Source organism: Saprolegnia parasitica (genome assembly GCF_000151545.1).
Source record: "Saprolegnia parasitica CBS 223.65 unplaced genomic scaffold supercont2.40, whole genome shotgun sequence".
NCBI classification, from domain to species: domain Eukaryota; phylum Oomycota; class Saprolegniomycetes; order Saprolegniales; family Saprolegniaceae; genus Saprolegnia; species Saprolegnia parasitica.
Window position 1 is genome coordinate 158,554 of NW_012156434.1, and position 27,617 is coordinate 186,170.

The 27,617-nt window shown below is 55.1% G+C and overlaps 13 protein-coding genes across 13 annotated transcripts in view; 10 read left to right on the plus strand and 3 right to left on the minus strand.

Moving 5' to 3' along the window:
• The window catches only part of SPRG_20700 (hypothetical protein), a gene marked incomplete at both ends in the record, with an annotated part of 2,522 nt that extends 2,123 nt beyond the window's left edge, over positions 1-399 (plus strand). The window contains 2 exons of the mRNA XM_012348101.1: positions 59-229; positions 277-399. Of these exons, the coding sequence (XP_012203491.1) occupies positions 59-229; positions 277-399 (294 nt within the window). The remainder of the gene's footprint in view (positions 1-58; positions 230-276) is intronic.
• A 91-nt stretch (positions 400-490) lies between these two features.
• On the plus strand, positions 491-2,114 carry SPRG_08804 (hypothetical protein). The gene is made up of 3 exons (XM_012348033.1): positions 491-1,024; positions 1,072-2,045; positions 2,093-2,114. Exons 1-2 carry the CDS (start codon positions 500-502, stop codon positions 1,711-1,713), a joined length of 1,167 nt encoding a protein of 388 aa, XP_012203423.1. The 5' UTR covers positions 491-499; the 3' UTR covers positions 1,714-2,045; positions 2,093-2,114.
• A 50-nt stretch (positions 2,115-2,164) lies between these two features.
• SPRG_08805 (hypothetical protein) lies at positions 2,165-4,269 on the plus strand. The gene is made up of 9 exons (XM_012348034.1): positions 2,165-2,367; positions 2,415-2,530; positions 2,578-2,891; positions 2,935-3,057; positions 3,102-3,329; positions 3,372-3,671; positions 3,717-3,795; positions 3,838-3,934; positions 3,981-4,269. The coding sequence occupies exons 6-9, from the start codon at positions 3,534-3,536 to the stop codon at positions 4,237-4,239; spliced, it is 573 nt and encodes a 190-aa protein (XP_012203424.1). The 5' UTR covers positions 2,165-2,367; positions 2,415-2,530; positions 2,578-2,891; positions 2,935-3,057; positions 3,102-3,329; positions 3,372-3,533; the 3' UTR covers positions 4,240-4,269.
• An 83-nt stretch (positions 4,270-4,352) lies between these two features.
• SPRG_08806 (hypothetical protein) lies at positions 4,353-4,878 on the plus strand (the record flags this gene model as incomplete). Its single annotated transcript, XM_012348035.1, has 2 exons — positions 4,353-4,754; positions 4,798-4,878. Exons 1-2 carry the CDS (start codon positions 4,368-4,370, stop codon positions 4,876-4,878), a joined length of 468 nt encoding a protein of 155 aa, XP_012203425.1. The 5' UTR covers positions 4,353-4,367.
• Positions 4,879-5,065: 187 nt separating this feature from the next.
• Positions 5,066-8,437, plus strand: SPRG_08807 (hypothetical protein; the record flags this gene model as incomplete). Its single annotated transcript, XM_012348036.1, has 16 exons — positions 5,066-5,301; positions 5,345-5,463; positions 5,509-5,713; positions 5,763-5,779; positions 5,842-5,861; positions 5,908-5,943; positions 5,996-6,143; positions 6,193-6,377; positions 6,427-6,610; positions 6,658-6,731; positions 6,782-7,184; positions 7,232-7,309; positions 7,359-7,567; positions 7,613-8,026; positions 8,071-8,157; positions 8,201-8,437. 16 exons carry the CDS (start codon positions 5,066-5,068, stop codon positions 8,435-8,437), a joined length of 2,652 nt encoding a protein of 883 aa, XP_012203426.1.
• Positions 8,438-8,879: 442 nt separating this feature from the next.
• SPRG_08808 (hypothetical protein) lies at positions 8,880-10,417 on the plus strand. Its single transcript, XM_012348037.1, has 3 exons — positions 8,880-9,193; positions 9,241-9,349; positions 9,399-10,417. Exons 1-3 carry the CDS (start codon positions 8,885-8,887, stop codon positions 10,319-10,321), a joined length of 1,341 nt encoding a protein of 446 aa, XP_012203427.1. The 5' UTR covers positions 8,880-8,884; the 3' UTR covers positions 10,322-10,417.
• Positions 10,381-11,709, minus strand: SPRG_08809 (hypothetical protein; the record flags this gene model as incomplete). The annotated part of the gene is made up of 3 exons (XM_012348038.1): positions 11,170-11,709; positions 10,819-11,125; positions 10,381-10,773 (listed from the first exon to the last, which is right to left on the minus strand). Exons 1-3 carry the CDS (start codon positions 11,661-11,663, stop codon positions 10,381-10,383), a joined length of 1,194 nt encoding a protein of 397 aa, XP_012203428.1. The 5' UTR covers positions 11,664-11,709.
• A 261-nt stretch (positions 11,710-11,970) lies between these two features.
• Positions 11,971-13,119, plus strand: SPRG_08810 (hypothetical protein; the record flags this gene model as incomplete). The annotated part of the gene is made up of 7 exons (XM_012348039.1): positions 11,971-12,172; positions 12,223-12,392; positions 12,437-12,505; positions 12,560-12,616; positions 12,678-12,734; positions 12,783-12,956; positions 13,003-13,119. The coding sequence occupies 7 exons, from the start codon at positions 11,971-11,973 to the stop codon at positions 13,060-13,062; spliced, it is 789 nt and encodes a 262-aa protein (XP_012203429.1). The 3' UTR covers positions 13,063-13,119.
• A 101-nt stretch (positions 13,120-13,220) lies between these two features.
• On the plus strand, positions 13,221-17,056 carry SPRG_08811 (STE/STE11/CDC15 protein kinase; the record flags this gene model as incomplete). Its single annotated transcript, XM_012348040.1, has 17 exons — positions 13,221-13,604; positions 13,652-13,790; positions 13,847-13,898; positions 13,938-14,064; positions 14,109-14,225; positions 14,269-14,817; positions 14,869-14,914; positions 14,970-15,088; positions 15,137-15,271; positions 15,316-15,387; positions 15,449-15,652; positions 15,701-15,932; positions 15,977-16,167; positions 16,217-16,285; positions 16,335-16,462; positions 16,515-16,614; positions 16,664-17,056. 17 exons carry the CDS (start codon positions 13,221-13,223, stop codon positions 17,054-17,056), a joined length of 3,057 nt encoding a protein of 1,018 aa, XP_012203430.1.
• Positions 17,057-17,062: 6 nt separating this feature from the next.
• Positions 17,063-19,094, minus strand: SPRG_08812 (hypothetical protein; the record flags this gene model as incomplete). Its single annotated transcript, XM_012348041.1, has 8 exons — positions 17,063-17,065; positions 17,104-17,261; positions 17,307-17,468; positions 17,511-17,601; positions 17,652-17,997; positions 18,043-18,113; positions 18,161-18,292; positions 18,603-19,094. 8 exons carry the CDS (start codon positions 19,092-19,094, stop codon positions 17,063-17,065), a joined length of 1,455 nt encoding a protein of 484 aa, XP_012203431.1.
• Positions 19,095-19,226: 132 nt separating this feature from the next.
• On the plus strand, positions 19,227-19,685 carry SPRG_08813 (peptidyl-prolyl isomerase FKBP12). Its single transcript, XM_012348042.1, has one exon. It carries the CDS (start codon positions 19,303-19,305, stop codon positions 19,639-19,641), a length of 339 nt encoding a protein of 112 aa, XP_012203432.1. The 5' UTR covers positions 19,227-19,302; the 3' UTR covers positions 19,642-19,685.
• On the minus strand, positions 19,669-21,046 carry SPRG_08814 (hypothetical protein). The gene is made up of 6 exons (XM_012348043.1): positions 20,496-21,046; positions 20,333-20,447; positions 20,150-20,284; positions 20,039-20,098; positions 19,890-19,985; positions 19,669-19,844 (listed from the first exon to the last, which is right to left on the minus strand). The coding sequence occupies exons 1-6, from the start codon at positions 21,002-21,004 to the stop codon at positions 19,728-19,730; spliced, it is 1,032 nt and encodes a 343-aa protein (XP_012203433.1). The 5' UTR covers positions 21,005-21,046; the 3' UTR covers positions 19,669-19,727.
• Positions 21,047-21,618: 572 nt separating this feature from the next.
• SPRG_20701 (hypothetical protein) lies at positions 21,619-23,072 on the plus strand (the record flags this gene model as incomplete). The annotated part of the gene is made up of 2 exons (XM_012348102.1): positions 21,619-21,907; positions 21,967-23,072. The coding sequence occupies 2 exons, from the start codon at positions 21,619-21,621 to the stop codon at positions 23,070-23,072; spliced, it is 1,395 nt and encodes a 464-aa protein (XP_012203492.1).
• Positions 23,073-27,617: the final 4,545 nt, after the last annotated feature.

A 27,617-nucleotide genomic window follows, 5' to 3' on the forward strand; every position in this document is an offset into this window, starting at 1 on the left:
CTCGCCGAGACGGTAGCACGCGACGCGTGGTTTGCGAGGGTGACGTGACTGCGTGTAGATGTACCACGAGCGCATCATCGCGCATTACGAGTCGTGCTCGCTCGAGACGCTCCAGAACGCACTCGCGATCCTCGAGCGTTGGAGCGTCGTGCACATGGTCCAAGAGCCCGCCAAGACCCGCGGGGCCACGCCGCGGACCCTCGTCCTTCTCACGCAGCGTTACCACGACGTACATATGCATATCGACAATTCTGTGCAGGTACTGATTGGGACTAGGGCAAGGAACTCGACGTGCTTGCGCGGCGCCTCGCGACCTTCCGCAAGGTGCCATTGGGCGGTCCCAAGTCGATGGACATTGCGGACCTCCTCGCCGAGATCCCGGGCCTCGCCAAGCTCTAAGCAAGCAGCATCGTCGCTGGCTTGAACGATAAGGTCGATATAAGTGCATGGGAATTTTCGTCTTTTCTTGCGCGGTAGTTTTTCGTGTCAGTTTCAGTCCATGTGCTCGACGATGGAAACGACGCGAACGCTCGAGGAGCTCATGCCAGAGCTCGGGACTGCGTTCGCGGCGCAGGAGGCATCTCTCTACCGCTGCGTCTCGGCCATGTCGACTTCAATCGCTCGCGCCGAGGACGAGGCGCGACAAAAGGTGAGCGCGAACGAGATCCAAGCACTGCGTCTCAAGGTCCGCGACACAATGGACTACGTAAACGAGGCCAAGAAGACGATGCACAGCCTCGAGCGGTCCATGGAAACTCTCTCGGCCGAGATCGAGAGCCTCAAGCGCGAAAACGTCGAGAAGGATCGGGCGATTGTAGCGCTGCAAGACGACCTCGAGGACGCGCGGAGTTCGCACGATGACCAGCTTACGGAGCTCGACAAAAGTTTGAGTTCATTTTTAAGGTCAAGATGGAGCAGAAAGACGTCATCAAGCGCCTCGAGAGGCAAGAGAGGGCGTCTGTCGACATGCGCTACGGCATTACGATGCTCTCTAAATCCATCAACGATGAAGGCCTGGATGATGGTCATCAAAATATGGTTTTTCGGCTTACTCATGCAGTGGCTCTGTAGACGGAGGCATCACGCCCGTCTCGCTCGACTCGAAGCTCGATGTCATTGCGTCTATGCTTAGCAAGCCGCAGCGTGGGACCCTCTCCGGCGACTCACTGCCGCGCATTGCGTTGCCAGCTCACGTTGAGTCTATTTTGCGTACGGACCGTAGCAGCATCCGCAGCAACAACGACATCTCTCGACCGTCCAGCGCTGCCGAGAACGCGCTACGAGCACCCCTTGGTGGGGATATGTCAACGCGGGCATCAACACCAGAAACCAACCGTTCTGCTGCATCGAGGCTTCGCGCAGGTACTGTTTCGGGGCGCGAAGCAGCTGCCCACAACGTCGTTTCGGTTGGCAAAGAGACTGTGCCACCGACTGAGCCCTCCGCGACGGATGTCACAGTCTCAAGTACATCGCCCACCGCAAAGGCTGAGTCATCGTTGGTGCTTTCAACAAACGAGGAAACCCCGCAGCTCCCAACAACCGTGCCGATGGCACCAACGGCCCCAGCAACAAATGCCGATACAGTCGTTGTCGAAGATGAAGTCGAGAGCATCTCAACACTCGGCAACGAACCAGCGTCTACACCCGAGTCCAGTCCGACACCCAGTCCAAACGCAATTCATCAGCAAGGCAATCCGTCGACTGAGGCTTTGAAAGAGAGTTCTGAATCGCTACCGGCGGTGTCTTCTCTCGAGCCCGATGCTAGTGGATCACCACCGCTCGAGTTTGTCCGCCCTCCGCTGCGACGACGATTGAGTATGAGTGAACGACTCTCCCATGGCAACCTCATCCAGAGCATGATCCGCGAAGATGCAGTACCAAGGGACCTGGGGACGGTTGAAACCGCGCCTTCACGAAGCGACTATGAGAGCGCATCAGAGACGGCGGATGCTGACGGTACCTCAGAAGACCCCAAGAGCCCCGCGTACTACCGAGTGCTTTGGCGCTGGGCTATTTGCCACGTCGTCGCCATTATGCGTATCCACGTATCGTCTGTGTGCAGAGAAGCACGCATGTGTAAAGACTTATGTAGGGTTCGGCGGGTGCCAACAAGATCCTGACGTCGACCGCGCAGCCCACGGTGGCAAGTCGCGTCCGCAGCGTCGAGGCAGTGCTCGAGACGGTGCAGGCCGAGGTCAGCAAGGTCGAGGCCAACACAGCTGTCGTCCAGGAACTCCACCGAGTTGTCGAAACGCTGCAAACAACAGTCAAAAGTCAGCAGGTCGCGCTCGGGATGCTCCAGCAGGCCCAGCTCCAGCTCCAAAAAACGCAACTCGACCAAATGAGCGATGTCGACACCAAACTAGCGTGCGGTTCCCTGCATGATCATGCTTTTGTATCCTTTAGTTCCATAGTGCCTTGGGTACCGGCACTAACTTGGAGCTGCAGACAGTTCACAACGACGAGCCGGAAGTGTCGATGGTACCGATGGAGACATTCGTTCCTGTGCAAGAAGCTGTTGTCCGTCTCGGTTGGCTCGATGCGCCATCCGTGGGCGTTAATGAATGGTGCGATTAGAGGCCGCGATCGCCAAGCTCGAACCGCTCGCAAGAACCGTTGACGAGCACTGCAAAGCCAGCGACAAGAGCTTCCAATCGATGACAGCCGCCAGGACAGGCTTTTGCATGCCTTGGAGCGTGAGGTCGAGCGTGCTACAGAAGAGCTCCGAAAGAAGGCTGCAGAGATAAAGAGCGGAGTCGACGCGGTCGCCGAGTCGTCACAAAGTACAGCGCAGCGCCTCTACCGACTCGTACACTTTCTTGGCGATGCACTGCACCTGACGTTGGGAAGCGACTTGGACGCCAACACCAACTTGCTACCTGCCGTACACGGTGGGTTGCGTCGTTTCTCGTGCGATATTTACAAAAGGAACAGTGCTAGCGGCCAAATTACGCCACGATATTTCGTGTCTTCACCACAAATTGAGTGACTGGAGACAAGTTCACCCTGGCTCAACCATTGACGAAGCGGTCGTTAAACTTGATGGTGCCATGCGAGGTATATCCCACTTCTTTCCGGCGTGCTATAGAAAGATACCGTAGGTATTGACGATGCCAAGGACAAGGATATGGAAAGACATGTGCATGGGATACTACCAGCGCTCCATGCGATCTTTCACGGCCTCAACGAGTCTGGCAAAGAGCCTGCGTTGACTCGCGTTGCTCAAGAGCTGCTTCTACAAGCGCAAGCCTACGTCTCCATCGCTCCTGTACATGTGCGGATTCAAGGGATCCAAGCTACGTTTGCGGCCCACAACAAAGTAGACAAAGGTGCGTTCACTGCGGTACCAGCGGCTTGCATAATGAACGTAGAGCTGCGAGCGACCGCGTCCGAGCACGCGACGGCGCTCACTGCTTTGGACCAGCTCCAGACAGTGATTAAGGCCATTGGCATCAAGCTCGACTACGTCGTCAACAACACTCAGGCACACCAACACCACGCTTTGTGCCGCTGCACACACCTTTCCATAGACGATGATCATCGAAGACGATCTCAAGAGTGTTGTGAACCAGCTCAACGCCGAGCGCACTCAAGTGCGCGAGCAGCTGGAGCAAGCGATCCGCGACGTCGGTGACTTGGCCGCCGAGCGCGAAGAATCTATCGAGCACGAGGTTGGATGGCGCTTGTTTCGACACGTTGCTAACGCTACCGGGCAGATGTCGACGCTTGTGGCGCGACTTGGGTCCAAACCGGACCGTCAAGAGCTCTCGCGCGCGAATCAAGCCCTCCAAGATGGTTTGGTACTAACTGTGTCGTAATAACTAATGTACCTCGTAGAGATTAGCCGCCTCGTACAGTCGACTGCCTCGGTCGACGACGTCAACGAGCTCGCGTCGTACGTGCGTCTCAAGCCCGACGTCGCCCAAATCCAGCGGTGCGTGGATCGCTCACTTTTGCTCGTCCGAAACGGCGCATTTTAGCTTTGTCAACAAGCGTCTCGCTACGCTACAGACGCGATCGAGTGAGAACCATGATGCGCCGCTGCTTAGCTCGATGCCCGTGCGTTGCCTCTCGTGCCAAAACACGGTGCACGTCACCGAAGAGGCGCTGCAAAAGCCATCTCGGGACATCGTGGTGCCCTTCTCGGCCTCGTCCGTCCGACACGTGCAAAAGCAGCGCTTGGAACTCCTTGCGAAAGGTGGCACCGGTGAGAAACGCCCGAGCAAGAAAGGTCAATAACGTTGCTGCGTCATTCATTGCATTATTAAGGCTATCTTGATGGTGCATGTACCTTGGGTGACGAAATTCCAACAAAAGCCGCTTCCACTCACGAATTGGCGGCATTTTAGCCAAGCCAAACGTTCAAGATGGACCAAGTTGTGGACCTGGCGCAGAGCATAGTCACAGCACGCGAGCACTGCCTCGTTGGAGAGTATGCGACGGGCGCACCCCTCTTTCGCGAATGTGTGCGCATGGCCATGTACATGCGCCGCGTGCATCCGTCGCCAGAGATGAGACCGCTCCTCGACGCATTCGTTGCGAGCACCAAGCGCGAGTACGCGGTGTTTCATCGGTACATGACGACACTCGCGTTGCTGAAGCGCGTCGAAGCTCTTCCGACTATCAACGCCCGACCAAGAGCGCTCGAATCCCTAGCGTACACGTACTCGTCGCCACCGCCGTCGCCGGCTACCCTGTCTAGAAAACGGCGGCGGTCCATCATCGAGCTTACGACCGCCAAGCGTCTCAAGCTCGTACGTAAAGTGAAGCACTGTGGTTCTCAACTTGTGTCTATAGAGCGATGCAGGAAGCGACGACGACGCTAGCAGCACCGAGATTGCACCTGCTCCATGGACTTTTCGATGCGAGCTCATGTAGCCGCACTGGCAGGGCTCTCGAAGAGTGGGCCTTAACATGAGTGGTGCATTCAAGTGCTCGAGGAGGCTAGACAACCGAGTTCGTCACGCGATTCTAATTATTGACGGGAGATCGGAGTTGGTATCTTTCGAAGGTCAGAAAAGTAGTAAAACGCACTGCTCGGATGGACGACGATGAGCTACCACCGATGCTCGACTCGCTCGCCAAGCTCGAAATCTCGATTCGCCCCCAGTCGGTGCCCTCCTGGATCAACAGCGACGAGCACCATGCACCCAAAGCGTCATCCTTCCCGTCGCGCTCAACGCATGGCGATGATACGCTCGCGTCGTCTGTGCGCCCGCGCGCACCGATCCTTCCGCTGCCCAAACCTACCGCAGATCCCGAGATTCGACCGCGCGCCAAGCGTATGACAAGCTTCAAGCGGTATGCTTTCGAAACCTTGTCCCCATTTTCATTGTGGCAACAGCAAGGTCAAGCAGTCACTGACCGAGTCACTCAAGTCGCTCGAGTCGTTTGGTCGCACGAACCTTGGACGCGAGCTTGGCCACAAGCACGCGATCATGCAAACGGTCGTAGACCCGGAGGGTACGATGCCCTTCTTCGTACAGAGGCTGCACCGTCTTCACGCAGGCAATGTTCATTTTGTCAACATTGATGGGCTGGACGACAGCGTCGACAGCTTGAGTATCGACGACGACGAGTGGAAGCCGTTTGGGCGCAAGATGGAGCCAATCGAGACACCAACGGGCCGGGTCTTTGGTGGTCCATCGACGTGCTTCGACATCCCCGAGTTGCCGCGAGGCCAGCGCTGTGTCTTCAATATTCTATCTACCTGGTGCAGTAGCGGCTGCTGGTTGTGTAGTATCACTCATCGTAGGACGTAGGGGCGACCCTTACTACGGTAACATTCTCATCTCTGCAGGGTAGTGGTTCTCATGACACGCGGCCTCTTATGGTGCCCAGTCGGTCTCATGGGCATCGAGGTGCGGTTTATTTTGATTCGTTCACACTGACAAAGTGCTGGTCTAGATATTCGACCACACTGGCCACCTCGTCCGCCTTTCGGTCTGTCAGCTTTCACCGTCGACGCTTTCGTATCATTGAATTCCGGACGTAGGACGTGGACAAACAGCTGTCGGCGCACCCGGCGGACTTGAACGTCAACTCGCCAACGACACAGGACCCGCGCACCATTGACAAGATCGTGGATGGCCACAACTACACGTGCGACGAGCTTCATGCGTGGCTGGCACCCTTCGAGCGCGGTGCGTGTGTGTTTTCTGTTTGACAAATCACTACAACAGAAGAATGCAGGACAAAACCACTACATCTACATGGACTTTGACTACCCAGTCTCGATTGCAATGATGCGCGTCTGGAACTACAACACAACGCGCATCCACTCGTACCGAGGCGCACGCTACATGGAAATCTCCCTCGACGGCCGCTTCATCTTCAAGGGCGATGTCAAGCGCGCAGTCGGCGCCGTCGACTCGATGGTCGATTGCGATCTCCACCATTTAGACTACATCTTCTCCTATGGTGTAGGAAGCGTGCTGCGAGTGCATCCTTTTTACGCGGAATCCTTCCATCCTCCAAGTTATTGAAAAATATGAGCAAAAAGAAGATGAAGCGACGCCCCGAACGCTCGCGGCCGCGACGGAGGGGCCTGAGAAACGCCATCTGAGCTGGTGGGAGCAAGATATTCCCGCCGAACGCCCCAAGACCGGCGGTCTCATTTTTCCTCGATTCGTGCTGGACCCAATGAGTTGCAACTAGAGAAACGGGGGCGACAAAAGGATCTGCTCTCAATGCCAACAAGCACCAATGGAATTTGCGAACCGTCGTCTGGGGTACGAAGCGACGGTAACTTTCAACTCTGGACGAATGGCGTCGATGATAGATGCGCCCATCAGCGGCGTTTGCGCCGTCGCCAGCGCTCTCACCGTTTCGGCCTCGAACAGCCCCGATTGCGCGGGAAAAGGGCGCGGATCGACCAGTTATGTGCCAAGAGATCAAGCTCTTCATCAAGGGCAATTGGGGTGACCCCACGGAAGTGGGGCTCACGGGCCTTGAGATACTTGACGGCAATTTCGACACAATCCCGATCGACGCGGACTGTCTCTTCCCACCGAGCGTGCTCGTGCTGCTCATTTCGCCCAACAACATTTCGACAGACGCTGACGACATGTGGCTCACGCCACTTGCGACAGAGCCGTCGATTGTGATCAACTTTGGCTTGCGCCTCTCTGTTGGGGCTCTCAAAATATGGAACTACAACGCGTCGCTCGAGGACTCGTACAAAGGTTAGATTACTTGTTTCACTTGCATCAAGTCTCAACAATGCACGCAGGTGTCAAGCGCCTCGCTATCATGATGGATGGGGACTGGATGTCCCCGCCCGAAGGCTTCTTGATTCGAAAGGCTCCTGGTAGAAAGAAACAAACGTGTTTGCCGAGTCGGTGCTCTTAGCGTCGTAGGCAACTCGAATTTCGATTTTGGCCAGTTTGTACAGCCCAAGTCAGCGCACCACGCGTCGTCGACCGTGCTCACAAGATCCATTGGGGGCGACTTTTTCCAGACTGAGCCGTTCGCGCACCCGCCGCCACCGACCGCCGACCCCAAGCGCATGAGCAGCCAACGTGCGTTGGCCCCACGTCATGAGACGCGCGAATCCAAGGCTACCAGCGTACGCTGCGTCTCTAAAAAGCAGTCCTTGACGCTGGACTCGTAGAACGCGATGCCCAAAATCGACGAGACGCTGCTGTGTCAGCAGTACCACACGCCGCTGTTTCCATGCGGCTGCATCGTCAAGATCGTCATCATGTCGACGTGGGGCGATCCGTTTTACGTCGGCCTCAACGGCCTCGCTCTCTACGATGCGCAAAATATGCTCGTACCAATTGGCGAAGACCAGATCCAGGCCGTGCCCCGCGACATCAATGTCCTCCCGGAGAGCAAGGACGCCGACGTGCGCACGCTCGATAAGCTCTACGACGGCATCAACAACACGTATGACGACTGCCACATGTGGCTCACGCCCTTCAACTATTCGTCCGAGAGCGTCAAGATCTTTATCTTCTTTGACGAGCCTATCGTGCTCTCCAAGCTCATGCTCTGGAACTACAGCAAGACGCCCTCCCGCGGGGTTCGTGCTTCTTCCATCAGCATTTACACGACGACATGAAGTAGGTGCGGGAGTTTGAGGTGATGATGGACGACGTACTCATATACCACGGCGTATTGCGGAAGGCCCAAGAGTGCACTGACCCCGACCTCGTACGCAGTACTTTGTCGTGATTGTTAATAATCGTTCTTTTAGCGACGACGCGCGAATAACGGCGCGACGAGCCGCCGCATGGCCCACGTGCCGGACATGGCGACGAGTGTCCTTTTTACCAACGACGCGGACGTGCTTGAGGCCGAGAGCGACGCTGGTCACGTGTACGTGCCCGAGGAAGAGTGCGAGACAACGTTCATCGACAACAGTCACGTGCTTCCCGCGGGCGAGCAGCTGCCCACGCGTCCGCCGACAAGCGCCGGTCCAACTTGGAAATAGCTTCGTTATCAGAAATCCCAACTTCAACCAGATCGGTCGTCGGAGACGGGAGGATCCATGTTGCAGTGTGAGTCCAACAGGCCAAGGGACCGAGCATACATACCCTCTTTGCGGCGCCTCGCTCGTGTTGCCTTCCATCTACTCTGACGCAAATAGATGCGCTTGGGGAGATGGGTACTGCTTTCTGGGTGCTGCTCCGACCCGCCTTTGTCCCCGAGACAATCCCGCATATCCAAAGACCAGTACACTGACTGCAGCGTCTTGGGTGCTCGAGGGAAGGAGGATGTGCACTTAGTGCGACATGTCATAAATTACCTTATTGGGTGCATGTTGACTCGTATTCCCACTCTAGATAGCCTATCACACACTGCAAAGTACTCGTATAGGGCAATTCGGATTTCCGCACCGCACTTTCAACTTGGACTTTGCATCACAATCCAATCTGCCATGGCGGCCGAACTTACCCATGAGTTTCTGAACGAATCCTTCGAGGCCTTCGAGGCCGAGCCGCGCTTCAAGCTCGCTCGCAACACGGTTACGTCCACGGAGTGGGGCCCGGCGCTCATGGACCGCAGCCACGTCCAGTCGCTCAACCACGTCTTCTCCAAGCGCCTCCCCGATGCCAAGATCTGCAACCAGAAGAGCTCGGGTCGCTGCTGGCTGTTTGCCTGCTCGACGCTCATGCGTCGGGCACTCCAGAAGAAGTACAACCTCGACCCGGACTTTGAGCTCTCGCAGACGTACCTCTTCTTTTGGGTATTCTCGTCCGCGCAAGTCAGCGCTTAAACGGTATCTTGGAGTAGGACAAGCTCGAGAAGTGCAACTGGTGCCTCGAAAACGTCATCGCGACGGCGAATGAGCCCGTGGACTCGCGCCTTGTGCAGTACATCCTCACGGACCCGACGTGCGATGGTTTGTCTCCTACCGATTATTGGCCCGGAGTAAAAGAGTCGTTGCGTAGGTGGTCAGTGGGAGATGATTGTCAACGTCGTCGAGAAGTACGGCGTCGTTCCCAAGAATGTCTACGGCGAGTTCATCTCGTCGGAGCTCTCGGCGCACCTCAATGTCTTCCTCAAGTCCAAGTTGCGCGAGTTCGCCGAGGAGCTGCGCTCGCTCCACGAGTCGGGCGTCGAGATCGAGTCGATTCGCGCGCGCAAGGCCGAAATGATGCAAGTCATCCACCGCATCCTGATCATCCACTTGGGCACACCGCCGACCAAGTTTGACTTCAGCGTCCAGGACAAGGAGAAGAAGCACGTGTACTTCCCCGACTTGACGCCACAAGCGTTCTACGCTGAGCACGTGCCCGTGAAGGTATCTGAAATGGTCAGTATCGTCAACGATCCGCGCCACGAGTATGACATTACGATGACGGTCGACAAGCTTGGTAACGTTGTCGGCGGCAAGCGCGTCTTCTACATCAACACCCCCATCGATGCGCTCTGGAAGTACGCCAAGGCCACGATCGATAACGACCTCCCCGTGTGGTTTGGTTGCGATGTCGGCAAGGCCAGCAGCTTGAAGAAGCTCGGCATTATGAGCACGAAGCTCTACGACTTCGACTTGGCCTTTGGCACGACGCTCGGCCAGGACAAGGCCGGTCGCCTCCGCCACAAGGAAAGCGAGATGACGCACGCGATGGTCTTCACGGGCTACAACGTCAAGCCTGACGAGGAGAAGCCTGACAAGTGGCGCGTTGAGAACAGCTGGGGCACAGAGCGCGGTGACAACGGCTACGATGTCATGACGGCCGACTGGTTCGACGAGCACATGTACCAGGTCGTCGTTGACAAGGCGTCGCTGACCCCCGAGCACCTTGCACTTCTCGAGGCCAACGACCCGATTGTGTTGCCCGCGTGGGACCCGATGGGCAGCTTGGCGTAAGCTTGCGAAAGCAATCATTAACTGGGTGCGACACTGTTATTATCAAGTTGATATTACGATCACCCAAGCGGCACATAATCGCGTTTACGACCCCGGATTGAGATGCGGCCGAGGAGGACTCCGGCGAAAAGCGTGGTGGCAATGAGGACTCCGCAGTACAGTTGAAGCGATGGAACTGCCATCGTCGCAGATGGCGCTGCTGCCGAGTCCGACGCGACCATGCGCGATGCGTTGACCGCGATGTCGTCAGTCGAGTCGCGGACCAGCAGTGTGTCTGACGTGCTCGTCGACGGAAATTGCCGGAGACCGTAGATGGACCCGCCGTATGATGCATGACGGCTCCAGACGAGGTCTTCCATCGCAATGTCGGGCACGGCGTATGAGCAGTCGGTTTCGATGCCGAGGTTGTTGCTGCCACGCACGATTTTGAAAAACCATTCTCGCCCCAGTAGCTACATCGCGAGTGAGAACGTTGGTTGTAACACGATGATGTGTACATACGTGCCCCACGAGTTGCGGGCGTGCCAAAACTTGAGACCTGTCGCCGCATCGACTCCATACCCGACAATCTCAACGTCGTGGTCGAGGTCAGTGAAATTGGTTTGGTCCACGTACACGCCGCGCGTGTAATTCACGGTAAAGTCGACGTTGGCAGCAATCGCGCATGTGATCGGTCCGTTCTGTAGTTCCCGAAGCATTGCGTCTTCCCCCGCAATTGACCCGAACGAAGTAACCCGGTACCGAAGCACCTTGGTCACAGGAAAGCACACTGGCGTGCTCGGACTGTCGTTCGTATACATGCAACTACCGGATACAGTCAGCATTAGGGGTGCCATCGATTCATGTACTCGATGCAGTAGCCTTCGGGAGGGCACGTCCCGTTCGTCCATGTGTATTTGGTGTGGTCCGTCGCGTTGTACGGCAGGCAGGTCTCGTCTGGCAGGCCATAGATACGCATGAAGTCGTACACGTCGGTCGGCTCGCCGCCGTTGCAGCCGTCGGAAAAGCCATGTCCTGGTGCGCAGTTAAGGAAGCTCTGGCGTCCGAGCATGACATCCGGGCCCGAGAACCCGCGCTTGTGATGCAGGATCTTGATCCGGTCCTGCACGGCGGAGAGCGTACCATGAAGATAGCAAGCCCCGCAGTACGCGGGTATGTGCTGGTTCCATGACGGCGTGCACAAACCACGCTCACACCAGTCGATTGACGGCGGCAGTACAGCATCGAAGGATGTCATCGCCTGTGCCATGGAGCGGCTGCGGGTTGTTCGCTTGCAGTGGCAGAGTGCATGGGCTCCAGCGGCGAGCAGTAGGAGGGTGAGGAGCGCTCGGAGCTGTTGCATGACGCCCTGTGTGTCGGGAAGCTGCTCTTGTCGACGCGGAAGCAGGCAAATTGGGAAATGGTCGTCGCCACGGCAGACCCTCACTATGGAGTTGACTGAAAGTTTGTATACAAGTGAAAAACTGCCGTACCCATGGCGCAAGATTCGATCTTGATACGAGACTACGATTGGTTCAATTTGGGCGAATCAGCGCTGTGGGCCTAGACAACTTGCTTCGAAACGGCCGCGTTTCAGCCAATCCAAAACAAGGTCGACGAAGCGGTGGTTTCACTTCAGGATTGCGTCGACGGAAGCCACGCGAGGAACCATGGAGGCGACGCAGGCCGGGCTCCTCGACAGCTTTCGCACGGGAAAGCGCCGACTCATCCAGCAAGTGCTCACGAAGCTTGGGCAAGCCGAAACCTCGGACGACCACGAGTACCAGATTCTGCGTGACCGCCACCTCGAGCTGCTCAACGACGTTGAAACCCTTGTCGTGAGCATGAAGAGCTTTGCTGCTAATCTCATTGGTATAGACTCCAGACGTACGAGATCGGTACCACCACAAACTTCGATGTAGCGCTTGGACACGGGTGCAGCTCGCTCGGTGGCAGCGTGGCCTCAGTGCGCAGCACTGTGGCTGGGGACAACAACCGAACGCACTCGTCTTCGTCGTTGCAAGCTGGAGGAGACACAGGCTCCTTCGCCATCTCGATGGCCAACGTAGATAACAAGGCCCGCGAATTGGCGGTACTAAGCGATTTCCGTATCGTTTTTACCTCGTGCCGTGTTAGAACATTACACTGTCTACCGCGATGGCATCGTCGCTCCAAAAGATGCTCGGCGACCTTCATGAGTTCAAGGTGGCACTGCTGCATCGTGCTACTATAGCTCAACATATAATCCGCGCTACATAGAAGGAAATGGACAAGCGTGAAAAGCTCAAGCTCGACTACGACTCGGCTCGCCGAAAGGTCCGAAATGAACTCGAGCGTTCTTGGACGTTGTGCTCACAAGCGTGTCTAAATGAGATAGCTCCAGAAAGCACGCGAGCAGCAACAAGCTCAAGACATTATGCGGCGCGATGCCAAGGTATGTGGTTGCTCGCTCGGTGGGCGTCACCTAGCCGTTATTGCTTAGCTCAAGCAAGCGGCGCAGGCACTGGATACTGCCACGAGAATCATCATGAAGAAGATGGCGCAGTACGAGTCACTCCGCCCGACGCTTTTCCAAGCCGAGCTCGATGCGTTCCGAAAGCTCCAAATGGCTTTTTTCCAATCGTGTGCCACGGCCTTCGGCGCACCTACAGCCGCGGTACACGCTGATGCAAGAATAGATAGCTCATATTACGCGTTGCTAGGACGCCAAGGCAGACGAAATCTCCCAGGCTGAGGCCGTCTCGTTCAGCCCGTGGGGGTGATATCTGCATTTTCCAGCAGCTTGATAACTACTGAATCACTCTATTCGACATCGCTCCACAAAAAATGCGCAAGGAATCAAAAATCGGTGTTTGGTCTGCAGAAATATATCGACTAAAACAAGAGAGTACCGACTAACTAGTACTATCCGGATATTTGTATGACGAGGAAGGAGCGCACGGTCGGCGGCCACTACCAGCTCGGGCTCGAGATCGGGAAGGGCGGGTTCGGCACCGTCTTCAGCGCGCTGGACCTGCGCAACGGGAAGAGCGTCGCGATCAAGCAGGTATCGCTCATCGACATGGCCAAGGAGGAGCTCGCAGCGATCGAGTCCGAGATCAATCTGCTCCGCAAGCTGCACCACGAGAACATCGTCAAGTACTACAACACGATCAAGGAGGACGATTACCTCTACATCATCCTCGAGTACATGGAGAACGGCTCCCTTGCACAGTTCATGAAGAAGTTTGGCACGCTATCCGAGACGCTTGTCGCCATGTACATCACGCAGGTGCTCCGCGGCCTCGCGTACCTCCATGCGCAGGTCCGTCCAACTCTCTTTTCAGAGCCACGTACGATACAGTGCATTAGGGTGTGCTACACCGCGACGTCAAGGGCGCCAACATCCTCACGACCAAGGACGGGCTCGTCAAGATCGCTGACTTTGGCGTCGCGATCAAGCTCAACGAAGCGCAAAAGTCCAATTCGGTCGTCGGCTCGCCCTACTGGAGTACGTAATCATGCTTCCAGAGATCGCAGGTAAGATACGTATGTGGTTGTGTGCAGTGGCCCCCGAAGTGATCGAAATGGCTGGCTGGTCATCCGCGTCCGATATCTGGTACCCAATCTTGTTTTGGATCATGCTCACGACATGTAGGAGCGTGGGTTGTACCATCATTGAGCTCCTGACGCAGAAGCCGCCGTACTTTGATTTGGCGCCGATGGCTGCACTATTTCGCATCGTTCAGGACGACCATCCGCCCCTGCCCAAGAACATTTCACCTGTTCGGTTGATGTTGAGCCTTCCCTGTGTTTACGCTCTACATAGGCGCTCCACGACTTCATCATGAAGTGCTTTATGAAGGAGCCGAGACTCCGTCTCTCGGCGGACGAACTTCTCTTGCACCCGTGGGTTTCCCAGATCCCGCGCAACAAAGTTGAGCAGGTGGACACAATCTTCAACAAAGCGACGCTCATCTAAGATCTAGAGTACGCAAGAGGTCCAAGAGAACGTGACATCAACCGATGACCGTGCAGCGGTGCTCAACACGATTCGTATGTATGACAGCTACACGCGTGACTCGTCACAGTCAGCGCTCGAGTCCATGAAAGAAGATGACGACGACGAGAACTGGGACAATGACCTCGAAGAGCCCGCTGCACCACTGCGTCTTCCCACAGGCTCCAAGACTGTGCTGCCCAAGCCCAAGGATATTGTTGACGCACAACTCCGCGCCCTTCATGGTGACATGGAGTCGCGTCAGCGCAGTGGCTCCGCCCTGACGCCACAAGCCTTTCAGCTCGGTCCGGACGATGCCGCCGATCCGTTTTGGGATGATGACGATGAGGCAACGGAAGACGAAAAGTCGCAGTCATTGTACGGCTCGATGGTGCTTCCGTCGCTCGACCCCGATGCATCCAAGCTCGACCGGTTCCGCGAAGGCAAGGAAGATACGTTGGACGGTCTCGAAGCCACAAAAGAGAGCGAAACCCAAGCTTTTTGCGCCTCCGGCTCTCTTCTTCCCTGCCAGACGTGCGTATTTGGAGATGCATGACAATACGATTCTAATCTCTGGTGCCCCACCTAGGACAACACGATGGATGGCTTTAGTGACAATCCGTTCGACGACCCGTGTAACAAGACCTGCATATTTGTGATGGAGTCACGTATATTCTCATTTTTTCGTAGTCTTTGATACGTCTGCAAGGGACACGACGTACAAAGCGACGGCCCGCGTCGTGGAGCTACTCTCTCTCCTCGACCCTAGTATGGAGGACCGCGTAATCTTGGACGCGTGTCAGCAGCTCGTGGGGCAATGTTGTCTATCATTGGTGGTGCTTACTCCCAGCGCGTAGCACGACCTTTGCCGAGAAAACCCAAGCCTGCGCCAAGAGCTCGTGTCGCAACCTGGCGTGATGCCGAACATCATGGAAGCGCTAGAAATGAAAAAGCGCAGCATCCTCGTCGCTGTTCTCAAAGTCGTCAACATGGTACGAGCTCTTTTGTATCAAGCGACTGAATAAGCGGTCGATAGCTCGTGCTCGACAACAAAAAGTTTCTGGAGAATCTTGCGCTCGTTGGGCTCATTCCTGTCGTCGTCAAGCTCGTCGAGATCCACGGCGGGGTACGAGTCATTTCGTACAATTTATGCGTCATGTTCATCATAGGCCCAGCCATCGTCAGACACGAAAGCGCTCGTGCGTATTCAAGTCGCCGCCTTTGTTCAGCAAAGCTGTGCTACGAGCTCGCTGACGCTGCAGATGTTCATTGCTTGCGGCGGTCTACCCGTCCTCACAGACTTTTTGAGCGTTCACGAGCTTACGCTGCAGCGAATTGCGATCCAGGGCATCGTCAGTGTCTTTACGCTCCAGGTGCCGCTCTTTCTCTTTCATGACATTTATGAATGTGCCGGTGTTTAGACGATCCCAAAGAACGACACATGTCGTCTCTTCGTCAAGGTCGGCCTCCTTCGACGGCTCATCCTCGTGTACAACCAAATGATTCTGACGATCGTACAAGAGTGCAAGTCCTTGGCACGCGAAGCCACGTATTCGTGGAACGAGCTGCACCAAGTCTGCGACATTTTGCTTCTCTTTTCCCAAGGCGACGTTGTGGTAAAGGAGCACATGTGCGAAATGGCCGTTCTCGAAGGTGCCGAGACAACCTACTTGATCGCCCAGTGACATTACGCATAGGTCTCCTCTATTCGCTGAACCCGGGCTACGATGTTGCGAACGAGCCGCAGTACGCTACAGCGATGGTCAAGGTGCTCAAGTGTATTCGCAATCTAAGCATGGAACCCAACACGCTTGAGAATCTCGACCGAGCGGGGACGATTCCGACCCTCGTGCACGTGCTCCATGACGAGTCATCTCCTCAAATCAAGGTACGTCACGAGCTACTTGACATTGAGCATCCTTCAACCAAGCCTGTAGGACATTCAAAACGTCGTGCTTCACGCAATGTTTTACCTCTGCCGCATCAATCGCAATCGTCAGACGCACGTACGACATACCGAGTCGTTATATACCACCACCATGTGCATTGGTGTAGGCGGCGCAAGCAGGCTTAATTCCGTTCTTGCAACGCGTGACGTTGACGCGCAGTCCCTTGAAGCAGTTTGTGCTGCCCATCATTTGTGACATGGCTCACGCGTCGGCAACTGCCCGCGAGCACCTCTGGTGTGCACTCGCCCTTGAACGCTTGCATGATTTACGGGTCGGGTCGTCTTAGGGCCTCCGACGGTGTCACCTTCTTTCTCACGCTTCTCAGCGACAAGTTTTGGCAAATTGACGCCATGAAGGCGATTGCCACGTGGCTGGTCCACGACACGGTGCCGCTTGGATCCTTATATGAGGCATGTGATGAAAGTGAACATATAGGTCAATGTCGAGAGCATGCTCCTGGCGCCAGCCCACATTCAACTGCTAGTTTCTTGCTTTCGCAGCGCGGAACAGCAGTTTGAAAACCTTCTGGAGTCGCTTCTCGAGATCCTCTCTCGCTCCGTGCGTCTCAATCAAGCGCTGGGTCGATCAAGCCTCTTTGTGATGGAGATTTTATACCGGCTAAGCTACCCCAAACCGTTTGTGCGCAAGAACCTGCTCAAGATGCTCAAGTGCATCTTCGAGTCGCACACCGCGCCGGTCCAGTTCCTCCTTGAGTACAACCTCCACCCGACCATTCATGCGCTCGCGCAAGAAAACAACCAGATTTTGATCCAAGAGATTGCGTCGCAGCTGCTCCAGACGATCCTCGTCACTGCCGCCGTGTATTAATTCACACTACTTGTGATCGGAAAGAGGTGTGCCTCTGTGTTCATAACATAGCCTTGCAGAAGCGGCAGGACGGCCGCCGTGTCGGCGAAGAGCAAGTAGAAGTACTTGAGCGTCTCGGCGAGGAAGAAGCTCTCCATGAGTCCGTGTGTAGAGCGGGGCGTTTTGAGATGGAGTCGATGAACGGTTGCGTAGCCGCCGTCGCCAACTGGACATGCACACATGAGTATGCTTGGGGGATGCAACGACGTACGTACCCGTGCGTGTGTCTCGAAGGCTTGAAAAATTTCCCGACCCCACTCACGGTACACTTCGTTGCCCGTCGTATGGTAGAGCAACATGAGGCTCTCAACGACTTCGGGTCGCAATGCGTGGACATTAGACGGATCGTCAATCGGAAAGAAAAAGTCGGGTGCTTCAAAGTATGGGCGAGCATTTGGGTCGTTGTGCTTGAAACGCTGGCGCGTCGGTGGCACGACTCTCTCTTCGCCTTCAACGTCAAAATAGACGTCTTCGGGTGCCAGCCCGCTTGGCGTTTCGTGGTACATCTACAAACTGTTAGATTTCAAAGAACAAATGACCATGACTCAAAGGGTACCATGTAGCACGTGCGCATGAGGTCCTTGGCGAGGTCAAGGTGCCATGACGGCATACCGTGTAGTGCGCCGAGAGCGAGCATCCCTGGCACAAAACACGAGAGGTGGTCCATCTTGGCTTGAAACAACCGCGTGTTGTCACCGCGCAGAACAGAACTGCCGAGGATTGTGAGTTTTCCGGGGCCGTTGGCCGTGCGGATGAGCTCCGAGCGCATCGAAGAAATCGAGGTCTCATAAGCGTCCTTAAAACGGTCGTCTTGCTTGTCGGTGAATAGCCATTGCTTGAGGAGGTACTCATAGTAGCTGTCGCCGTCGGCGCCGAACGAAATGCTGCTTTCTTCGTTGACCCTGAGTCAAGTGTCATTATGGATCGTAGATTGCGACGAGTCATACCCGCCCCACTCAGTGTCGACGCCCACGGGCACGAGCCCATCCGGAAAGCGGAACGTCATTTCGTTTAGCAACTACGATGGAGATCAGGACGACAGATGACGCTGCGTGCAAAATGAACTTGATCCATGACAACGTCCACCGCTTTGCGGTACTTTTGGTTGCAAGTGAGTTGTGTCAAGTATTGGAACTCGAGCTGGAGCGAGCCAACTTCGGCGAGTGTCGTCGTAACTACTGCTCCGCCCTTTCCATTCTACGAGCAATAGGTGACGTTTTTGCGGAGTAGAAGGAGAATCAACGAAGAGTGTCAACGATGGGTGCGGAAACCCCGATGGTGTCTGCGTAAAAGCGTGGCTAAGTCGCTGTCCGAGGGCATCGGCTGCAGATAGTAGTTCATGCCGGCCTACGATGCGGTGGCAATAAACCTCATGCGCGGACAGCAGCGTACCTGAGAGATGATATGCTGACAAGGGTCCACCGAGAACGCGAATCGTCGTCTCAAATACGCTAACTGTGCCACCGTGAGCGAGCTTGGACGGGAATACGTCTCGGACCCAACGCACGCCTTCATCAAACTCTCTGCGCATGCCAATGATGTAGAGCGTATCAAGCGCGTCGATAAGCGTGATCCCGATGTTGTGTTCGTTCCACGCGTGTCCAGACTTGGACCGCGAGTCAAAAACGTCCTGCCCGAAGGCGTGGTCGCGGTACGCCTGCCACGCCCATCGCGTCGCGTTCACCACACGCACTTGATCGGCGTCAGCGCTTGGACGCAAGAAAGAGGTATCGCGGCTGCTCGATGCTATGTCGTGGTGGTCCTTGCTACAACGCTTGATGTACTGACGTAGGTGGAGCGGCATCGAGTCGACGCCAAGCCGCTCCTGGATGTGATCGGGCAGCGGGAGTTTGCCCGTCACGACGATGTGCAGGAAGATGCTGCCGATGAGAAGCGTGAACAGAGCCAAACTGACGTTCCGCCGCTGTGCCGGTGCGATCGTGGCCTCATGGACGTGGTGCGAGGGCAAGCGCACGGCCCGTTGTCGGAGGTCGCCCATGCTATTAGTTTGCGTGCGATTAGCCGACTGAAACAGGGCTAGGGAAAGGTTGAGATCTGACCAATCAATGGTAGGCCCAAATATCTGCGACCAATCGCAGCGAGAGGGCAAGATGCAAGGCAGGTGGCAGGGCGCGGTTGCGATCGTCGTGCTCGCATACGTAGCCGCCATTGCCTATTTCTACCACATCGAGACGGCGGTGAACCCCATGGGCGTAACGAAGGAGATCATCAAGACTGGCCACGGCCCCAAGCCGACGAAGGGCGCGACGGTCACCGTGCATTGCACGGGCTACGGCAAAGACCGTGACCTGAACCAGAAGTTCTGGAGCACCAAAGACGCCGGCCAGCAGCCGTTCACGTTTCAGGTCGGTATGGGCAGTGTTATTCGTGGTTGGGACGAGGGCGTCCTTGGCATGGCCTTGGGTGAGGTCGCGCGCTTGACGTGCTCGCCTGACTACGCCTACGGTGCGCGTGGGTTCCCGGCGTGGGGCATCCAGCCCGACTCCGTCCTCGTCTTCGAAATCGAGGTGCTCCAGATCCAGTAATCAAGGAGAATAAAGTCTCGCGACCAAGGCTTTAAGTGTGCACATTGCTGTTTGTCATTGTTATGGCATGTGTATTCATTCATCAATCATGCAGGGAGGTGAAGCGACTTCGTGAGGTTACCGGCGAGGTCGGGCCGGAACTTGGCCAAGCTCTCGCGAAGGTACGCTACTTCATCGCGCAATGCTCGCAAGCAAGGACTCGTCTATTCATTGTAAGGAGGGGCGGCACTCGTGCTTCCTTCACGTACCAGTGGGAGGCGAATCTCGGGGCTTTCGATGGGGGGTTTGTATTTGGTGTCGGAATGGCGCGGGTTGTATTTCTTGAGCTCTGTACTGAGTTTTTCCTAACGTTAGTACATGATATAGACAAGTACCAAGCCTTCATTGATTGTCCCACCTGAATCGCGCGGAGCTGCTTCTCTTGGCTCTCCAGCCACTGTAGTGTCAGCATGCTAGCCTAGCACGTGCTCGATCTATTACCGTATTTGCGCTAGCGCCGTGCATGTACCTTCATGAGGCTTGTTGGGCGGCCTAAAATTGTAATTTTGGCCCCAATGTGGAGATCCCATGCCTCCAGCGGCTTGCTGTCGCGGCCATTGATGTGCGAGATTGTGTACACGTGCTCCGAGTTACCGAGAACAAACTGACATCGCGCATCGTATTGCAAAAACTTTGGAGAGGATGTCTGTACCTGGAAATGTTTCGTGCGAATGGAAAAGTAAATGTCGGCATAGCGCTTCACCGGCGCGCCGTCACACGTCTCGTGCCACCACGCGTGAAAGCAAAGAATGTCGAGTCGGTCAATGCTACACAAACGAGCGTCGCACCAGTAATGTAGAGAAGCCAAAGGGTACGATTTGGACTTTGGCTGGCGGTGGATTTCGGCAGCGCGTTCAAACACCTCCTTGGGTATTTGCACGTGTGTTGCGCTGGGCACGAGGCCCGTCAACGGGAATTCATCCTGCTGCGTGTTGGTGGCGAAGTCGTAGAAATAGCTCTCGTTGTTCTCGCGACGAAACTCGAGCCATGCGCTGGCGACGTCCCGCCGTCCGTCATTGCGTCGATGGGCTTGAATCTGACTGCGAAAGTACGCATCTGCAGGGTGCTCACGCTGAACAACCCCGCTGAGCTCGTTCATATAGAGCGGTGCGCCTGCATACGGCACGGTATCTGTGCGTTCGTCCTCGTCCACCGTGTCGTCGATCTCGATCCAGTTTGGCGGCAATGGCGTCTCGACCGCTTGCTTGATGAGTGGCAGGAGGTTTGGCGTCTCAGTTAGACAGACGTTGTAGTACTTGGCCATGTTGAGAAGGTCCAGGGGTACGATAATGCGACCGGTCGTCTTTTCGTGGGCCTTGGACATCGCTACTTCTTCCTCGGCGCGGTGCTTTGGTATGTGAACGCCTAAATATATGTACAGGAAGTAGGAACAAGGGGATAAATATAGCTCAGTTTCTGGCACATTCTTACTTGGCGAAAACGCCATCCTATGCGGTGCGTGTCCTGGGTAAAAGTCGCTCCGAATCGATGCAATTAAGCACGGCAGGGCGTACGGCGATTATGCCAAAGCAATCCCACAGGCGGGACGGTAGCATAAAATCAAGCGATTCAGCTTTCGCAAACTGAAGTAGGATCGTACAAGCGCGGCCAAACCCTACTCTGAATGAGGAATGCTTGCTTGCGATTGGCTACATTTCTGCCAATTAAATAGATGGAGTAAAACGAGATAGCACAAAAACGCAAATGCGCCGCGTCGAGTCCCATGCAGCGGTGCCGTCGGCCGGGGTCGCCTTGCCCGTGAAGAGCCGCAGCGCCGGTGTCAGCGAGCGACGGAAGCCTCTGCATCGCTTTGTTGTGACGGACGCACCAGAGGACCCGGAGCTTCTGTTTAGTCCGCGCAACGCTGAGGAGCCGACGTCAACCAAGGTCGACGCGCCGCGAAGAATACTTGACGCAAGCCGAACACGTCCCGGCAAGATGGAGCAGAAAGGTCGATTCACCATCATCGATCTCGTGCCAACGTCGCCAGCATCAGAGTTGCCATCTGCCATGATGACCTTTGGGGACAAAGGCCAACCATGTGGGCCAGCAGAACCCAAAGACGTGGCCAGAGCAGAGCCCAAGGTCCACTTCAGAGTGCAGGCCAAAGGCGAACAGATAGAAGGCAGTACCCCAAGAGATGCAGCGTTGATCCAAGACTCGACCAGCCCCGCGCCAGTAGCTACGACATCAACACCCGTCGGATTCAAGGAGCCTTCTATCCGAGGTGGGTTCTTGGTCTCCAACCTTCAACCCTAAAAATTCACTATAACGGAACCTACGTAGCCTCTGGTGCGCCAGCCCGTGATACCGCGTCTGAGGCGGCGATGGAGAAGATCATGCACGAACTCGTGATGGAGTCTTCGAAACACCGGTCGCTCCTTGTTGAGATGTTGACGACCAACAGTGAACTTCTTCACGAGCTCAAGCAGCTTCAGAGTCATGAAAACGGCGCGAATTCCATCGCCTCGGACCTTGCGGCTGAGGTCGCACGACTCACGGATGCGGTCGCAATGCTCACAAGGGAGAATCAGCGACTGGAGCAGAAAAGCTCAGCACTTGAAACTCGGCTTCAGAACCAGGTGACTGTCAGCGATGACTTGCGCTGCGAGCTGAAGACGCTGACAGCCTACACGGAGTCACTCGTGCAACAACTGAACACCGACGTAAGCTGCACGAAGACAACAACACCTTGTGCGATTCTCGCGACAACAGGACCTCCGCTACCATCGGCATGCAATTCTCAAAGCGACGACCCAGCACCCTCCCCGGAGGTCGAAGTTGTCCATTCTGGACATGTCCAGGATTCTGGGCCAAGTCGCCGAAACTCGTCAGCAACAGCGGCCTCCGAGGCGCTTGAGCAGATGATGCTGTCCCAAACGATGCACTTGATGTCAAAAACTTCATCGAGCATGGTCCGGTCCAGCACAAGCCCGGAGCCGCTGCATCATCTCGCGCGGCGTGCCAGCTCCGGTTTTTATGAAGGACTCTTGCCACTGCGAGGCACACCGACACAATTTGGTCCAAACGCAGTTGGAGCCAATCTACCGCGCGTGGCCACTGCGATGGGCCTGTCTCTCAGCTCCTCGCCTTTGTCGCATGCGTTTACATCGAACCAATCCAGCCACCCATCACATACCATTCCTCCAAGTGCTTCAAGACCATTTGCACTCGGAGCTGTGCCGCGTGCAAGTAACGGCATCCACCCCGCTCAAGTTCCGGTCGCGTGGCGACAATATAGTGCGCAACCACGGGGCCCAATTGATACAAGCTCCATGATTGAGGGGCTCGCTTCCAATATGGCACACACAAGTCCAACCACGTATACATCAAGTCACAAGGGCAATGCATCGTACTGCGTCAACGACACTCCTGCCTCATCCCTGGTGTAATATATGAACGTGTTTCGTGTTTTCTTCGTTGTTACAAAGAGTTCGCATACGTCGAGACTAGCTATCTCCTTCATTCACGTCCCTGGTGTAAGTGAATAAAATATGCAACTTGATCACAGCCTCACCCGCGGTCGCAAGCGCCCCCGGGCGACTACAGAAGAGCAAGATGCGCCGCCGCCTGCACAGCCACGGCCTGGCGAGTGAATGGAAAAGAAGGGGATTGCTAGTCTCTACGTATGCGAACTCTTTATAACAACGAAGATAACGCGAAACACGTTCATATATATATAACTTGATCACATGCTGATGTTATGCACATTTTTTAGGCCGAATCGTGCCCTGCTACGACAAACCTCATGCTTACCCTATAGGGGATGTGCAAAACGCTCAAGGTGTTGGAACCGAGCCCAGCAGCGCCTCGCCCAACACGCGACGTTGGTACAGGTTGCGCAGCAGCATGACTGTCCCGCGTTGACCCTGAGCTCGAGATATATAGTGTGGAAGGAAGCCAACGATGTTGAAGGTGTTAGGGAACTCAAATGGGTCGTTTATAGCGGCTTCTTTTGTATCCGATCATCGTCGTCGTTTGCTGTTGCGCCTTGTACCCCGTATTCGAGATCTTCGACGCTGTTGGCAGATGTGTAAAAGCGCTGGTCAGATTACTGAGCTACCGTCAATTGCGCAAGTACCATGGCGTTGGTCTAAGCGACAACGTCGCTTTTTGGCGCCAAAATGGCACGGTGAGCAATGTACGCTGCAAGCTCATTGATGGTGATAGAAGAAAGCTGTGGGTACACCTAATCGGTAAACTTATGTGGGGAGTCGCAGTCGTGGAATCTTGAAGCGCGAGTGAGCAGTGGTACCACCGCGAAGGGTAAGTGCAGCGAGGCCCGTAGATGCAACGGCAATCACGACGCGTTCGTTGGACCGACACCATGCTAGCAGAAGGGTGGGCACATAGCTATTTCCAGAGCCCCCCTCGCCGCACAGAAAAATTGGCGTCTTTGTTGGCTCGGAGGCAGGTCGAGCTCGTGGCATCGAAGGTAGTGCGTTGCTGCGCGGTGGCTGTCGGATGGCCCAGAGTAAGACAATGGACATCTTGGTCTCGAACGGACAGTTGTGCGTTCGATCCAAGACGTCAGCTTAAAAGACCTCGCGATACGCATCGAGCTGGGGCAGAGTCGAAACACATACGTAAAGGCCTGCAGATGTGCTTGGGGACGACCTGAGGAAGGTCGTTGATTGTGCAGCACGTGACTTGGGTTCCACGCTGCGTCGAGTTCACCTTGGCGATGTCCTCCTCGTCAATGGCATCGTCACGAAATAAAAACGTCGGCTTCATTCAACGTTAGTACTGGCTTATCTTCGGCGGCCTCTTCGTTCGCGCCGTCGCCGTCAATGTAGACCCCGTCATTTTCGGCGTCATTGTCCTCGTCGTTGGCGCACGGAACCATTGTAAGCCTGACGATGTCTTCCACGTAGCTCACCCGGAGTAAACCCTAAGCTTCGATCTAGAACTAGGCACCCGCAGAGATGCGCTGGCTCAATGGCGCGTCCTGTCGAGCGGGAAATCAGCGCACGACGGCGGTAAGTTATGGCTCGAAATTGGGATCTGAGTCCAACTCGCTCGCCATCTCCGGCATTGGCTCAGGTTCTGATTCGACTTTTGCTGTTTGATAGGGCGCTTGCCATGGCTGCCGTGTCGATGCGCTTGCGTGGGTTGAGGCTCAGAGGCGGCGTGGGTGGCGCGGTTCTCGAAGTGAGGCCGGCAACCGCTGTACCTTGCTTTCGCGGGGCTGCGGAAGTCTTGAGTCGACCTGTCGGCGCCGCGGAAAGCTTCGAGATTTCGGAGAGCAGCGGCCAGCTTGTCGTGCGGCTGGCAACATCGCGTAGCACGTCAACTGGTTGAGATGGGCTTGGCTCTGCGCTCAAGGCCGCACTATCGAGTGGCGCGGGCGGGATCCCTTTGCGTTATGTTGTAGAAGCGGCCTAGTGGTCGACTTCGCCGAGGTAAGAAGGTTTGCGCTTGCAAACTCGAGCCCACGCAAGATGTCAAGCAGAGAGCTGCAAAACGACCCATGGACCATAACCCGGTACCCGGCCCGGCTCAACCCGGTTTTATGGGCCGGGTTGGGTGGATGAAAAAGATATGGGGGTGGGCTCGTTTGGGCTGTATCGGTAGGCCAAAATCATGGGTTGGGTTAGGTTGGCACTTGGTAGTCAGGTCAGTCCAACCCATATTCAGTCGACGATCACACAAATCGATTATGTGATGATGTGCTTGATGTGCTCAACACTGCACTTGACAAAGCGTCTCGTCCAAATCACGGCGGCTGCTCACACGACCAACTCCAATTTCAGCTCGTAAAGTCAGATGCCTTCGACGTTCTGTCGCTCCAGAACGTGGTCATGCCGCGGCGCAGCTAATCTGTGTAAATGAACACAGTTTTGTATTTTTCCGACAATACTTACAAGTCCTCCTCCAGCTCGTCCACCTGCCTCAACTCGCTTTTCTTCTCTGAGCCAAGCTCTGCTGCTGCCGCAGTGCCTCCCTCAGATTGCACGCTAACCACTCTCGCGCCTTTAACGAAACCCAGCACTATCGGACGCGAGCTTTCCTCGGGCGACTCACAGTACACGCTCCAGAAGCCGTCGAAGGCCACGTCCGATTGCTGGGGCCACTTCGGTGTTGTGTTTATTGACGGCGCTTAGGTACGGTGAGTACAACCTCCCACAGCCTCCCACAGCCTCTGGCAACAACCACTTTATCGCGTGCAACATGTACTTCCAAGTCTTTACCATGTTGCCTGCCGTTGGTTGAAGCTCGCTCAATCGCAACAAGCGCCGAACACCAACGACCCAGGCCAGTATCGTCGACTTCATAGGTGACTCTGCTCTTCGCACGCGTTGCGTTCCCGGTGTGATACACTGGGATGGGCCTTGTGGCCCTACCTACGGCCAGACTCTTTTCGGGTGGATAGCTCGTAGATTGCATCTACGAGCTATCCGCCAAAGAGTGTAAATTAGTATTCGCAATGAGGTCGCATTGTCGGTTCGTTGCCTATGGAGATAGAGCTTTGCACACGCTTTTGCATCCAGCGCGAAATCTGCGGTGGCAAAAGTGACCGATGATTACTTATTGTTCAAATCAGCGGTTTATAGTTATGGTGCAGAACAGTAGTATGCAAGAGCGGTACGTGGCCTAAAAGACAAAGACATATATTGAATACTCATAGTAGACAATCAATGTAGAGACAATAAATCAAAGCAGAACGCAGATATTATAAAGAATATACGCACCAATGCACAAACAATAAACATGCTAAGTACCAAGGAGATGTAAACCACAAGACCTTAGAGGAACAGTGAACGAAACACTGGAAATTCTAGAACGAGCCCCCGAAGCCGTACAAAAGATCAAGTACTCAGCTTAGTCTTTCATTGCTTGAAGCAAAAAGATCTAGGAACACTCATCTTGAAGAACTTGGCTTCGAATGACGCTGCCAGCGGGGCTGCTTCACAGGCAAAGCATGTGCGTACACGCAGTGTGCATGATCTTGATGCTAGACATTTTACAAGGACGCTCAGGACGGCCATTACCTCTGTACTAGCTACTAGTGTGAGCCCTGTGGCCCTACGGCCACACTCTATCGTATGCGCAATCTTCTTCAGGCGGAGTAGTTGCTTGATAGTATGCTCGTGCTTGTTACGACGTTGTAGTGTCAGGCAGAAGGTCTTTCTGTTTCTTCTGTGTTTTGCTAACTCGTTCGCATCCAGCGCAAACCCGGGTAGCAGAGTCAATTGCAAGCGATCTTATAGAGCTTAGTCGTGCTGGTCGCTTCCTTTGATAAGTAGCGTGTCAAGAATTGCTTACCACAAATCATATTTGGGTCCATCGTGTTCAGAAATGTCCGACGTAGTCAATGCGATGCGCTTTATATTCGTCTAAGGTCGCATACCTACTTAACAATATGTTGAGGCAAAGTCCAGATAGATGCAGAAGGTGATGCTTTACGACGCTTTTGTGCGTTGCGAACCCGCAGTGCGTTGCGTGGATATCGCTAACTGTGAAAACAGAAGGGTGCAGTAGAGAACAGCCATGAAACAGTAGACACTGCGAGGAAGTAGAAAAAATGCGATGATGTCTTCGCACAGAACGAACACAAACAACGACTGACAGGGTACAAATGAAGACAGTAAACGAAAAGCAGTGTACGCGATGCACCACTCATCCGTAAAACCTACCTGCGAGCAAATACAACTGATATACATGCAAGCTACAGAAAAAGATAAAACGGCAACACCTAACGGCGATCAATTGTACGGGGCTTCCTGCGTATATCTAGTTCTGTGTAGGGGAAGGCAAATTCCGAAATGAGCCGCCAGGGCTCTGCTTAGCCAGTCAGCCGGTTACCATCCATCGCTCAATAAAAGCATCGCACATCCACATATTGACCAATCACACCCATTTCTTGCACACGGTCGGTCATAGGAAGCCGGATACCGATATCCATATCCGGCCCCGTCCAGTTATCGAGAACAGTA